At 44.7% G+C, this 14,465-nt stretch overlaps 1 protein-coding gene across 1 annotated transcript in view; it reads right to left on the bottom strand.

Moving 5' to 3' along the window:
- Window positions 1-6,465: 6,465 nt before the first annotated feature.
- Window positions 6,466-14,465, bottom strand: part of ACSL4 (acyl-CoA synthetase long chain family member 4) — a 327,102-nt gene continuing 319,102 nt past the window's right edge. The window contains exon 16 of the mRNA XM_085606507.1: window positions 6,466-8,624. Within this exon, the coding sequence (XP_085462633.1) occupies window positions 8,467-8,624 (158 nt within the window). The 3' untranslated portion in view covers window positions 6,466-8,466. The remainder of the gene's footprint in view (window positions 8,625-14,465) is intronic.

Consider the following 14,465-nt stretch of genomic DNA (forward strand, 5'->3'; position numbering starts at 1 on the left):
TAAACAACTTGGCTTCTCTTTCTTTTAAGGTCTTAGTACTCATCTTTCGACAGCAAGAGCATCCCTCGACGTCGTGATCCGACAACCGGCACCAGACAGTCCTCTTGCGGACCCGTGATGGACATGTGCTTACCGCACTCCCTACACGGCTTGAATCCGGACTTCTTCGTCGACATCTTTAAACAAGAAGAAAGAGAAACACCAGCAGAAACACAAAGTAACTAGCCAAAGCTACGGCGAGTCCCAGAAAACCGTTAGCGTCGACGGCGCGGAAAAAAGGGAACGGACGTCATCACGCCGACGAGGTCCTCTTATGGATCCAGTGACGTCAGCGGAGCCGCGAGCGGAGAGGTGCTTCTGTGAAGTCGTCCTTGTGGAAAGCTACAAAAGTTTCCGAATGTTGCTGGCGCAGAGGATATTCACAAGATGAGGAATCCACTGGCAGATGTATCCATCAGAATGTACGTGCACCAGGCACCTGAATGTGCAGGCACCTGGATGTGCGTGCACCAGGCACCTGGATGTGCGTGCACCAGGATGTGCGTGCACCAGGCACTGTGCAATCCAAGATTCGGTGCTGCACCTGCTCAAAATGTTGAGGCCGCCAGTGGCACTCAAAGAATGACTAATGCCAGGAAGTGAGAACCCGAAGACGAAGCAAAGGGTATAATTACATGGATGGGGGGGCGCTTCACATGGAGAAAGGCTGAGCACCTTTAACTCCGTTCCGAGGGGAGGGGGGTGAGACAGACTCACTCCCTGAGGCTCCTTGTTAGCAGCTGGATATAATCAGAGAATCAGAGTGTCCTGAGCTAAAATATATGAATACACAATTGGGAATAACCGATCAGGAGACAATGGTTTGTCTGTCACAATACCTCAACACGGGACTTGGGGAAATAAAGACTCGCAGTTTAGCTTCTAGGGGGCAGGATTCTGAGCCATACGAGCTCAGAACTCATGGAGGGCCTTCGAGGCACGTACCTCGTCACTACAAAGTTTCAAACTAAATCACAAAACAGTCATGAACGCATGAGCACAACCATAGTTTTTACAACACTGGCCCGGAGCGAAGGAAGAAACAAAGAAATGAAGATGGATAAACCAGAGATAGACAGACAAGGAAGAAAGAAAGAAGAAACAAAGAAAGATGAAAGGAAGATGGATGAAAGAAAGAAAGATGGACGAGAAAAAAACAAGAATAAAGAAAGAAAGATAAGATAGGGGCCTGATAGACCCTGGAGAGGCAGAAGAAGTTATAAGATGACGTCAGTATGCCTGGCAATGCCAGGCTTCTTTCAGACACACACCCCCTCTGACCAGACGGCGTCTGGGCTGCTACAGTGATGCCGAGCTGCAGTGATGCCAGGGCGAGGAGGAGACAGTCACATTCTGCCCTCTTGCCAGCTCGGAAGAAGACTAGCTAGATGCTTCCTTGTGCCAACGGTCTGCCCAGCTGTGCCAGCAGAGCACGGTGCCATGGCTGAGGTGGAGGTGTTTGTCACCAAGCAGGGGGCACCTCACTGCAGATGACACCTGACTCGTGACAGGGGGCCCTCGCCCTGCAGAGGGTACCTTACTGCGCAGGGGGCACCTCACCCGTGGTAGGGGTCCCTCGCTCGTGCCAGCTGGGGCACCTCACTGGTGCCAGGCCTGGCACCCCAACTGACTGGCAGAGCAGGCTTTGGCACACTACGGAAGCAAACGGTCAGATGTAAGCAGTTCCCTCTCAGTACAGATGCGGATCCTGTGAACCTTCCCGTGTGAACGTTTCCTGTGCTGGAAACACCCCCGACGCACCCCGAAGGGCCCCGGCAGAGAAGGGAGGATGGGCCACGAGACTCCTCTGCCCACAGCTTCTATCAGATAACCAGGTCTAAGTCAGAGCAACCCTCCATCGTCGCCTGTCCGCCACACCATGATTATTAAAATAACTATTGTTAAATCTGATTGTAAATGTAGACCTCCCTCAGGGAGTCAGACATTCGGACTCACACCTGCGGGCTGGAAAGCCTGTGAAGACTGACGGGTGTTCGCCCAAGATCACACCAGTCTCCAGGGCTTTAAGTGGGATAAAAACAAGCGCGGCCTGTCATGGGACAGATCGAAGATGTGCATGCGGGGACTGCCCTTACTGCCGGCGCAAAAAAAGTCCCCAGTGTATCAGGCCGCCAGTAAAGTATCCAATCCCCGCATGCACATCCTCTGTCTCATTTGTCTCCCTGCGTGCACGCTGGAATCGTATCGATTCCAAAAGGCCTCTGCATGGCAGAGCAGCTAATGCGCTGCTTTTGCCAGGCCGAGACCTAAAAATTCATTTGTAATGCCGATAGCTCTAACATTCACTAATTCGAGACCGATTGCATTTCAAATGCTGGTTTGCTTGTATGACCGCTAAGGCTTTCTCCTTGTCTGCGCATTTTCCGGTCACATTGTGTAACTCGTCTTCTGCTGTTGAAATCCTTCGCTCTGCTTCCGCAAGTCTGGACGATCGCTTATCCAATTTGGCAGAGATGAGATCTATTCGCAGGTATACAGAGTCTATTTTGCCACCTATAGAGTGAATACTTTGATGCATGGCCTATAGGGTTTATTCAAGTGCTGATACTCCCTGCATTTCAGTTTCTTGATCAGAATCTTTGTGTATCCTGCGTAGCTTTGACAGTTCTTTTGGCTTCAAATGTGAGACGTGTTTGATTTTGTCTGTTTTCCCCATGCTTATTTCTGAGCTGCGCCTACACTTCCACATCGTGACCACAAATTACAGATCTCTAGGATTCTGCAGGCAATGACTGTCAATTTGCGCCCAATGTCTCCAGTGCTATCACCGGCCCAGTTCACCACATGACATTAATTCGCCGCGGCAGCCTAATGATTTATTGCCAGTTTTTCCCCCCCACTTACTTGGTCTGCACGCTCAGAGTTTACACAATTATATCTATTATGAGTCAGCTTCTGTGTAATGCCTCTGTCAATCGGCCTAATGGGTACTCCACCGATGTAACTATGTCACCCTCCAGCATGCAAGGAATGCCCACAGCCCCAGGCAAGGATCACGTGGCGCAATTCACCCACTGCAAATGTAATATTATTTCACTCACTCAGCTTTCCTGCGAGCTGGGAAGTCGCCCTTTCGGGGTCGGCAAGGCTGCCGCCGGACCCGCCATCCGCACTGCAGTTTGACTCCCCAGGCGGTCTCCGTACATCAGCGCAGCAAGCCCCGCAACGACTGCACCCTTGAGGGCGTCTCGTCTGCAGTTCACCACCACAGAAGCCTCTGTTGTGGGCTCAACGTTGCTTCTCGGTCCCCTCTCTGGTGCAGTCTTGCAGCAGATCACACGAGCCATTCTCCTGCCCGAAGTGGTCCGGCATCCAAATCACTCGGTCGGCCTTGCTCACCTCTCCAGGGTTATTATTAAGACTTGCTCCGCTTATTCTGGGTTGGCAAGACCAGTCTCATTTGTGGTTGCTGCAAATGCCCACACCTATATGGTAGACTCCTTCCTACCTTTTAATTTGCCGCCAGATTAATGCAATCATTTTGTGGCCTAATTATATTGCAATGAGAGACAGCCTAGCTTCTTTCGCCGCTGTGCCGCACTTCATGCAGCTTGTACTTGGCCTGAATAATGTGTTAAAGGGGCTCCCTGAAGCATACAAAAGGCTGAACTGACTAGGCAGAAATGCTTCCTCTGAACTACATATAATAAGGATTGGAGGCCTTGGGCATCCGGTGACAGAAGACTGTCAAAACCTGCTAGACAGGTCTGTTGAGCCACATGTAGCACTCGGGGCACACTTAAAAGGGACATGACATGTTTTGTTGTGGGCACAGTGCCTGTTTCAAACTGAATTTTAGAGCTCAATGTAGTGATTTACCTACGACACTCCCGCACAAACACCCAACCCTCAAAGCCAAAGTTTAGTGTGGTTGAAAACTTGCGCCATCTTGAAAATTCTCTGGCATATGGCACTTTGGTCCTTTTTTGCAGTAACATTTTGTTTTTCACTACTGCACGGCCTATCTCTCACAGAGGTTAACATTGAGTTACCTTATCACATTTAATAAGTGATTACCTTTGTTTGGGAGCAGGCGTGAATATTGAGTTTGGTGTCTAAAGAAATGAAATTGAAAACCCTCTAATGGTAATATTGGATTTTAAATCACAATTCTGAAAAAGCCACTTTTAGAAAGTTGGCATTCTTGTCCTAACCATTTGGTGCATGCAGCCTGAATCCTGGATCATATGACTAGGTGTCGCTGGGAGTTGGTCTTCTTGATGAGGGGAAGGAGCAGTCACCTACCACATCCACACTGCACATCACAAAGGCGCTGAGCACACTCACAAACGATTTGGCACTAGTCTTTTGTGCCCCCCCCCCCCCCCAGACAAGCTGGGGCCAAAGCAGGGAAGCAGAACATTCAAAGCACCTGTGGGAGTGGTAACTTTCAGAACCTTTTCCTACTTCAAAGTGGGCACCAGGTATAAATAATGGACCCTCAGACCCAACTATTCAGTACACCTGTGGTCTCAGAAGGACTGCTACTTTGCTGCCCAATTAAGAAGGGCTGGACATTCATCCTGAACCCAGGAACACAAGAGTGACTCCAAGTGCTAGTTGGCCGGCCTCCTGATCAGAGCCTCCGGGACAGAAAAGGCTCCAACCAACTCAAGCCCAGCACCTGGACTCAGTCTGCTGGGAGTCTCACCCCCATAAGGGATGCCACCACAGTCCAGGACCCTGGAAAGTGGGTCTGGAGGTTTACTGCCAGCCCAAATGTGGTTCTGCCGGCGAACCGACGCAGCATAAAGCACCTCCGTTTTGGAACTGCGCCGCATCCCTGACACTGAACTTCACATCACAGCCCACAGTCTCCTCAGACTGCTCAGACTGCTGCTGCGCGATGCATCCTCGATGCAGGCCTTCGCATTGCCAGTCCCTCGTTGACTACACCATAGACTACGCAGCGCAGCTTCTATGGAACAGCCACTGCATCAACGCCAGACATTCGAGGACAATGCAGGACTCTGCATCGCAGCCCGCAGCTCCACGGTACTGTGGTATGCATCCTCAACGCAGGATCTCACAAAGCTCCGCAAACCACAATTTAAGGTACTTCATTCAGCAGGCCTAACATGATCTCTGCATCTGCCCACACTCAATCACGGTCTGCATGAACCTGTGACTTTGTCCTGGTCTGGTGCAACCAGATAACCACAGTTGGTGCTTTGTGCTTCTAGGCACTATTTTTACTTAAAACTTTGAAATTGCGTTTCTCCGGTCCTACTGATTGAATTTTTGTTTTGATCCTAAATAATTTATTAAATGTAACTTTATTTTTCTAATTTAGTGTGGGATTTTTCTTGTATGATTTTTACTTCATTTGAAGTGCTGCACAAATAGTTTACATACGGACTATCTTAATCCTGGCTGTTTTTGTGCCAAGCTACCAGAGGGTTAAGCACAGATTTATATGGGGTTTGCTTGTGGTTGCTGCTTGAGTAGGGTTTCACTCCCTTCAACCAGTAAGTCAATTTCCACCACTCTCCTTGTATCCAAGACACAGTGGACTACAAGGGTTAGTTGGCTGACCTCCTGTTTGGCTACATGCCGTCACAAATGGCAAGAGGCCTTTTTCTTGAAGTGCCCAGCAGACCAGTACCAACTGGACTTGGAATGGACTTTGCTGGTGGCCTCTGCCAGATACCCTGAGTTTCTCCAAGTACCCTCTCTTGAGGCCTTGAGGGCTTTAGAAAGGTGCTCCTGAGGCGGATTTCAACATAAAATACTAAGTCTGAAGCTAAAATCTTTGACCAGTGCAAACCTGATTGGTGTATCTGACCTACACTTGAACGCGTTTGGCCTGAAACTGATGCTCTGCGCAGTTGGCAGTATTTTCCCATTGTTTTGGTGACACTTTATTAAATTGTACCCTCTTTATATATTTGAGTGGGATTTTTAATGTGTTGGGTTTTCAACTTTGCAACTGTTTGGCTACATCTAAATGCTTTGCATATTTGCTTGAAGTTAAGCCTGTCTGCTCTGTGCGATAGCTACTAGGGGTTGAGCCAAGGTTTAAATTACTGAAACTATTGACTGGACCCATCAAGATAGTCACTTTATTACTTGTGGTGAACACCACTCAACCCACCCTGATAAATCACTTTCAAACAGTTGAAAACAGCTGTGGAGGAGGGTCAAGGTTTTTAAACAATTACACGTAGCTCATGGGCTTTCCCTAGATTTGTTTGAATTCTACATTATTTTACTATGATGTGCCATCCTCAACCTGCAAGTCATACTGTACTGTTCTGTCACTTGACATAATATACTATTACACAGCACAGTAAAAAAAAAAGGCTGACTATTAATCAACTTCAATCAAAAACAGCCAAAGAGACAGGACCCAACAAATCTAAAGAATGAAAATAAATGTATCAAAAAAGCAAATAAAGGCACACATTTGCAGCCTAAAACAATGCAAGGCTTTATTTGTTTTTTAAATCGTATTCAAGAACTTTCATGGACAACAGAAGTATTCACTTCAACCAATAAAAAAGTCATACAAATGGAGAGGCATTAATACATATATACACTGCAAATTTCATAAATGTGAAAGAAAACCACAAATCGTTCACTAAAAGGAATTAGGAACACGCACAGAATATAGATGAGATCCTTTATGAAGTGCGAATTCTGTGCGTTGCCTGGAAACTGCTTGGAAGTGATGCAAAAAAGGGAAATAATTTCATATCAGACAGTCTAGTCCAAGTAAAAACTTCAAACTTAGGACTTTAGATATGGGTAGGTTTGAAACACGTCATTGTGCGCTTGTGGTCCCTTCTAGGGGACTCGTCTTATACTCCACGTTTGTCGTTTACCTTGAATTAGTCAAAAGACTAACAGTAGTATTCAAGGCTAATCTGACTTTCACACAGCAAACACGATGAGTTATAAGAGATGGAAGGCTTTCCCCATGGCAGTGATGTGCATTAGGTACAATTACAGTTTTTGGTTGCGATTCATAAATACAAGTGAGGTTTCATTGATAGAATGTTCTTCAAAAGTGTGAATAAGCTATAGACACACACTTTGTGCGATGATAAAACAAAAATTAAACCAAAAAACCTGAGGATTACAGCAGGTAAATTGTGCCATTAATTCTTATCCGTTAAATACCCCAAATCCAGCTTGTAGAAAACCGCTTTCTGTGTTACAAAGACAAAACTAGATCTGTATATATACACAACATTTCAACAGTCGTAACCAGAAAAAAGGTCTTTCCTCAATAAATATTTTGGATTTTTTGTTAAAGAGAACTCAGCTTCTCCCTATACCCGTTCGAAAGTCCACATATGTACAAAGCAATATATTCAATCCATGTAAGATGATTTAAAATAATTTAAAAGTGCAAAGTATAGCAGTATCAATAGTTTTCACTTGTTATTGGCTACATTTGAATATAGACAGTCAGCCAGGAAAAAAATGCCCAGCAGTCGTAACAGATCCTTTGACATTACCACACTAACCCGTTAACTAGAGCATCAAAAATTTCCAGTTTCTAAACTTTGTTTTTTTTAAACACAAACCGCATAATGAAATCTAGTGATTTACTCATTTCTGCACAATTCTTAATACAACCAGTATGAATCTCATCAATTGCTGCCCTTTCTTTTCCCTACTTGGAATGTAGTTGCAGTCTTCTCACATGCACAAATGGAATGTAAGCTCACCCATCAGGCACCATATACTTTTATTTCGGAAAGAAGAGTGAGGTGCACTAGATTCCTTAGGCTGATGAGATAAAGTGGGAGCAGTATTTTAATAAGGGCTCCACCGCATTCACTTAAGACATTTTTAGCAGGTACAACAAAAAGCGTTGAGCGCATTTTAAGTGATCCCTTTTCAGAATGGATCTAACCCACACACTTGCATCGGTATCTAGCCACTTTTAATTAAATGGAAAAGGTGGAACTTGACTTCACCATTAGCTTTGATCTTTCGAATGAAGTATTAGGGACAGGCTCGTGCCAAAATACAGCTCTTCTCCAAAGTAGAAAGAATGTGCAAGGTTCAATCTTCCGCACTATTGCTCTTGGACAAGGCATGAATCTGCAAACATTTTTACATTCATTTTTCTGCTTTAAGTAGAAAACTGCGGAATTCAAAGACATAAATAATGTACATATCCTTTCACGACACAAACCAAAAATAAATAAGTATAAAAATACAAATAGTTGGTAATTTGTTCACAAAACAACTCTAGAGTAGTGCCCTTCACTGAAATGGATTCTGAAATGAAGTGGGAAAAACATTTGTGTGACAACAACCCACATTCTAACGAAACAAAAAAAAAACCCACAAAAAAAGTCAGATAGCGTATGTTTATAAAGCTCCCTCGAACGCTGCCCTTATTGAAAATCTCCTTGCACACAGTCTGCCTACTCCACAACGATAAAGGTGCTATTTGCCTCCGTACATTCTTTCGATGTCGTTGAGGTAATGGTTTTTCAGTTCTTTACGTTTGAGCTTGAAAGCATCAGTCACAAGGCCTGTTTCTGGAGTCCATGGCTCTGGGCTTAGTCGTACCTTAATGGGTATCTCGAATCGTTCTAGTTTCACTGTTGAAGAATGAGAAAGTACAAAGGGAAAGATTTAGTAAAAATGTCTTTCAAAGCTCACCTCCATCCAGTTCGCAATGCATTTAAAAGGCCCATTGTGCAAAGAACTATGGAACAGCATCCATTCTCTCTATACTAGGACATAACGCAAAGCAGCACCAGAACGGATTCAAATATATACATTTGAAAGATTGTGACACGGTGAGAATAAACTATAGCCATAGCCAATCAGCTGAGGCATTTTGGGGTCTCGTCGGGGTTAAGCAGAATTTGCACCTGCAGTGGACTCTTTTGCACCTCTAATTTCAGTTCGGGTGTTCAAAAAAAGCATGTTAATTAGACCAAAGGAGCACAATAGGAAGGAGAAATCACGTGATGGTTTTGTGGCAGTTCTAGTCTATGCTCTCCATCCTTCAGACCAGTCTGTAAATGAGCTGCAGTGAACACAGGAAAGCAGCCGCTTTAATAGTCAGCAGGAGCGTCGCCTTAATTGCTGCACAAGCCCATTCCTTCTATCGTCAACCCCTCGACCAGTTTTACATGTTTTTTGTGACAAGCACTCATGGTGCATTGCATGCTTGGGTGGGTGGGTGTTATGAAGAAAGCAGAGAAAGCACTTTGAATATCACAATAACCACAAAGGCAGTTCGCACTTACAGCGCGACCTGCTCTTCTGACTGGTTGGAAACCTGCTTTCACCACATTCAGGTCCCGGAGGCGGAAAAGAGTTAAGACTGCCTTTGCAAGGTCAGGCTTTTGGATATAGGTTGCATATAACACTGTCAGAAAGTTGCAGCTTTACTAGTCAATGACGTGGACACAAATTAAAAAACAGACAATTCTGATGGCATATCTGAATTTCTAGGACAGATTTGTAAAAAAAGTTGTGAGTAATTGTATTTTACTCCAGGTTGAGGTAGGACTTCTTAATTTCCAAGCATAAGAAATGTTTTCACATGGCCAAAAATGTTCTGTTATTTCAAAGGTTTTTCGCAGTGCTTAATCAAGGCAGACATCACATTTTATGAAAGGGGCTATTTGTGCACGTCCATTTGACTGCTAGCCTCCTTCACAGATGTCCATTGAGAGACTAACGTGGGAAGAGAGAGATACAGAACATTCAAGGTAGGTAGTTATCATCGTGGTGATGTTTTCCATCTCTAGATTCCAAGTGCCAGCAAAGAAAACAAGCACCGGCAAAGCTAACAAATCTGGCGTTGGTTGCCACCCTTTAGCTTTCGTAATGCACGTTTTGAAAAAAAATATTACTAGGTGACCTGTGAGGTCCTTGCTGATTTTTTTAAAAATTGCAAAAAGCAAACCAATGTTTGTGTAAAAAGCACCCATTGCCACAGTAGCCTGTAGTGCTGAAAATAACTATTGTGTGCAGATGTGCTCCGTGTGAATGCTGCCACTCACAGTGAAGTTTGCCATTGACTCAAGTGGGCTGACCCACTACCCAATGTTGTATGGTGTAGTGGGCAGAATAAAAATGTGAGTGATACCACAGACCAGTTGATGAAGGTCTGGTTGAAAGCCCCTCGAAGTATATTAAATATACAATTTTAGTAACATTAAAAGGAAGCACAAATGAGAGCTTACAACTGAACATTTTAAAGTAAACTACCCATGTGCTTTCCTAAATGTAGTACCTATGTTTGCTATCCAGGCACCATTGTTGTAACTTTGAACCTAGACCAGGATGTCGATGGAAAGGTTAATTTGGCTACTAAGAAGACAAAAACCCTCCGGAACACTAATTTTCAAACATTGCTTTGAATCAGATAGTCTTGAGAAGCAAAGTTGTAAAAAGTGGTTTGCAGTTTTTATTTTCAGGCATCCTGTTGGGGGGGTGCGAGACCATATCTGCATTTTTTTGGCATTGACTTTACATAGATTACAATTAAATAGTCTGGTATTTTGAGGGGAAAAATAGACTTTTAATGTGTAAAATGTATTTAATGTGTAAAATCTGTGTCCTTGTGATAATTTGAAAAAAAAAAATGGGCATTTAAAGGTTTTTTTAAAAATTGTTTTTATTAGCATTTTGTTATTTTTTAACTTACAATCCACTTTTCGTACCAGTTGCATTAATTATACATTCAGTATGACATTTATTGCATGCAGACGATATAGGACTAGCACAACATGCGACCTAGTTATATCCAAATAGACTTTCATAATCCATTCTTATTAAGCTTTCATGCCGGAGTGTTGTATTTTTTCTTTAGAATGTATTATCATGCTCCTGGTATAACCATGGTCCATGTGTGTAGCTAATATCTTATACATGTTTTAATCTATGCATTATGAACTTTAAAAAAAACCAAAAAAAAACAAAAAAGGAAAACCAACTACTTCTACCTGGGGTCAACAGTCAATTATCTACGTTTTCCTGTTTTGTTCAAAGGTCTGGCCTGATTCGTATGTCGCGGGCACCCGGGATGGGGGTCCTTTTCAAACCAACTCCGTTGCCTATTCGCACTGTCTACTTGGTATGGCATGCATCTAACAGCCTGCTAGGCTGGTGCTCGGTTGGTGTTAGTCTCTTCTATTGCAGGTGGAGGGTCCCCCATATGGTTTTCAGTATCCACCGATCCTCTCGTTTCCCACGGCCTTAATATTTCCGCCCATGGTTCAGCCTTTTGGTGATTTTGTCCTCTCGCGTCAGTGCCCTTTCCACTGCACTAACCCATGTTGACACGTCATTCTCCCAGTTAGTCACTTTGGGGCCCACATTCACTCACCATCTGAAGGCAATTTGCAGTTTGGCCGGTAGCAAAGCTAGGTCTACAAAACTGTGTCCTACTTTTTTAGCTTTAGGCCTCGGAAATAGTCCTAACAGGCAGACTTTCGGGCAGCAACTCATTGTGCGTACCAAAACTCAGTTTAAGGTCCTACGATTGTTTTCCAATAGGTCTGTAGTACCGGACAGGTTCCAGTTCATGTGTACAAAATTGGCATCTAGTTCTGTGCATATAGTGCATTTCCGATCATCTTTCCCATACATGATGTTTAGCCTATGCGGAGTGATATACATGTTTTGGGTTCCCAAAGACTCTCTTCCACTCCACACCAGTCAATGGCCTCCCAAACAGGTCCTCCCATTTCTCCTGTACATGGGACAGGGGCATCTCCGTCATGGCCATTATCGAAACATATAACCATTTTACCAAGTGTTTGGCTGATACCACTGTCATCATTGCCAGGAGATCTGTATGCGTGGTGGGCTAGTGTGTGTCTCTACCCCAGAGGGTGGCTAGTGTTCCCCGGACATTGTGGTAATTTAAGAACTGCCCCGGTGATAGTTCATGATATTTCAGGAATTCCAATAAAGGTAGTAATTCTTCATTCTGGTAACAGTCCCAGACTGTAGTCACTCCCGCCGTTACCCACCCCTCAATTGGCCCTGGGTGAAGGTGAAGAACAACGCCTATCCATGGTAGGTCGGGTGCATAAAGCTGTGCTCCTGCAGCTTGCTTTATATATCTGTCCAGCAGGCCATGCTACTTCAAGTAGCCCACCCATATTTTTGATCTTATGTTTGGGGTTTAACATCTTAGGGAGTAATGTTCCTTGCGGGGACAGTCCTTGCAGTGCCAGTGTCGCAAACCCCTTCCTATTCAGCCACTGAAGCTGAGCCGCTAAGTAGTACGCTTCAAGGTCCAGAGCGCCAAGTCCCCCCCCACCCCCCATTGTTAAGAGTGGTCTCAAAATTCTGAGTGAGACCCTAGTTCGACCTCCATCCCAAACCAGTTCCCTCAACAAGGTATCCATATCCCTGACCAACTGTTTGGGATCATCACTGGGAGGTGACAAAATAATATAGTAACCTGGGCAGCTATTCTGGCCATGACCGTGTGTTTAAGGGATCGCCAGAAGGACACATTTGCCTTTAGTGCCCAGGTTCCCCTCTAGGAGATCCGTTTGCTTATGGAACACCTAAATACCTAGGGATTTAACCCCTTGCATGCCCGCCCCTTTCCCCGCCCAGTGCCGCGCCTTCCATTAGCGGGCAGAGTTCATGACGAGCTGGACTCGTCATGGGCACAGCGCCACCGCAGCCCATGACGAGTCCAGCTCGTCATGGGCACTGAAGGGGTTAAAGGAGCACGGGGTCCATGTGGGTCCTACTGAGAGGTCCACTAGTCTGGCCAGTGCGAGCCTTGCCGGGAATATATGGGTCTTCTGGGTGTTAACTCTGAGCCCTGATAACTCCGCAAACTCCTCCAAGAAGTGCATCGCTTTCAATATACCTTGTGTTCCATCTAGTATGTATAGTAAAATATAATCTGCATATAATGTTATCATATGCACCCTTCCTTCTAGTTTTATTCATTGGTCCCTGCATTCCTGTCTAAAGTTTTCCGCTAGTGGTTCCATTGCCAGAGCAAACAGTAGCAGCGACAGCGGGCAGCCCCGTCGAGTTCCTCTATATATATGGAATAGGGTGCAGACACCTATCCGCCCATGCGCACCCTAGCCGTTGTGTCCGAGTACAATAAGCGAACCCAGGGCAACCATTCCTCTTGCAGACCTATTTTTCGCATCACTTGTAGTAGGAAGTCCCATCGTAGTGAGTCAAAGGCCTTTTCCAGAACTACCGCTATCACTACAGCATTGGGGAACTTCTCCAGGTCTTTATGAAATAATACATGGTATAGCTTTCTCAGGTTATTAGCAGTCGACCTGGTCAGGATGAATCAGTTTTGGTCTGCGTGGACCAGTCGCTGCATCTGCGGCAGAAGCCTTGTTGCTAGCACCTTGCTAAGTATTTTAAAGTAAAGATTTAGCATTGACAGCGGACAAAAGATTTTGATTTAGGCAGTGGGACCACCAGGGGTTCACTAGTGGAGACTGGGAGATGGTCAGCCAGTAGTGCAGCTGTGTACATTTTCTCAAGTGGTGTGGCCAAAAGATCTACATAGGTAAAATAAAAATCGTCCGGGAGACTATCCGGCCCTGGCGTTTTTCCTCTGGCCATTTCCTTAATTGCTGCACTGACTGTGGTGATCGCAATTTCCAGGCTTTTCCGCGAGACCTGATCTAGCCTTTGTAATCTCAGTCCCTCTAGGTATGCCACCATCTTTTCTACCTGCACCTCACCTGGTCTCCTGTATAATTTAACATAGTAGTCTCTAAATAAGTCATTTATAACTTTAGGGGGTGGGGGGGGGGGGGAGAGGTGGGGGGGAAAGTCGTCTGTCCGTCAGGAGCTGCAATACTGGGAATCTGAGACCCCCTGCCTTCCGATCGAATTAGATACAAAAGACAATGGTCATAAACCGATTATTAACACACCAGGGCAGTAAGCCCTTACTTAGTTCTATCATTCACTCAGTAAAGAGCTAAATAAGGAAAAAAAAAATTTGAGTAGCTCACAGTATTGATTACAATATTCCAACAAAGAAAGCAACATCCAAAATCAAAATCACCATACATTTATTTTACATTTTAGGCAATTTTAGTTTCTGTAGTATGTAACACAAGGTTTCTCCAGAGGGAATGTGCATATAGCAAGGGTGCTGAAGAGTGAGTGAGAGAGAGAGAAATTATGGAACGTAGTGACGAGGAGAATTTTAAATGAATTCACAAGGGGACCGGTTGTCAATCACCGTCCAAAGGAACCTAGTCACGTTACAAAATATGAAGACTCAATTATGCATTTAGAAAAACTAGAAACCAATTCATACCCACATCTCGGACCATTGGCCAGACCACCTTATGGGGTATCCCTGCCATCAGGGGACACCATAAATGTGGATCATGTAAAGCGTGCCCATTGACTAAAGATATCAATGAATTTTCACATAACAACCAGACACATACACTCAAGGACCA

This window comes from Triturus cristatus, chromosome 5_2 (genome assembly GCF_964204655.1).
Source record: "Triturus cristatus chromosome 5_2, aTriCri1.1, whole genome shotgun sequence".
NCBI lineage: Eukaryota > Metazoa > Chordata > Amphibia > Caudata > Salamandridae > Triturus > Triturus cristatus.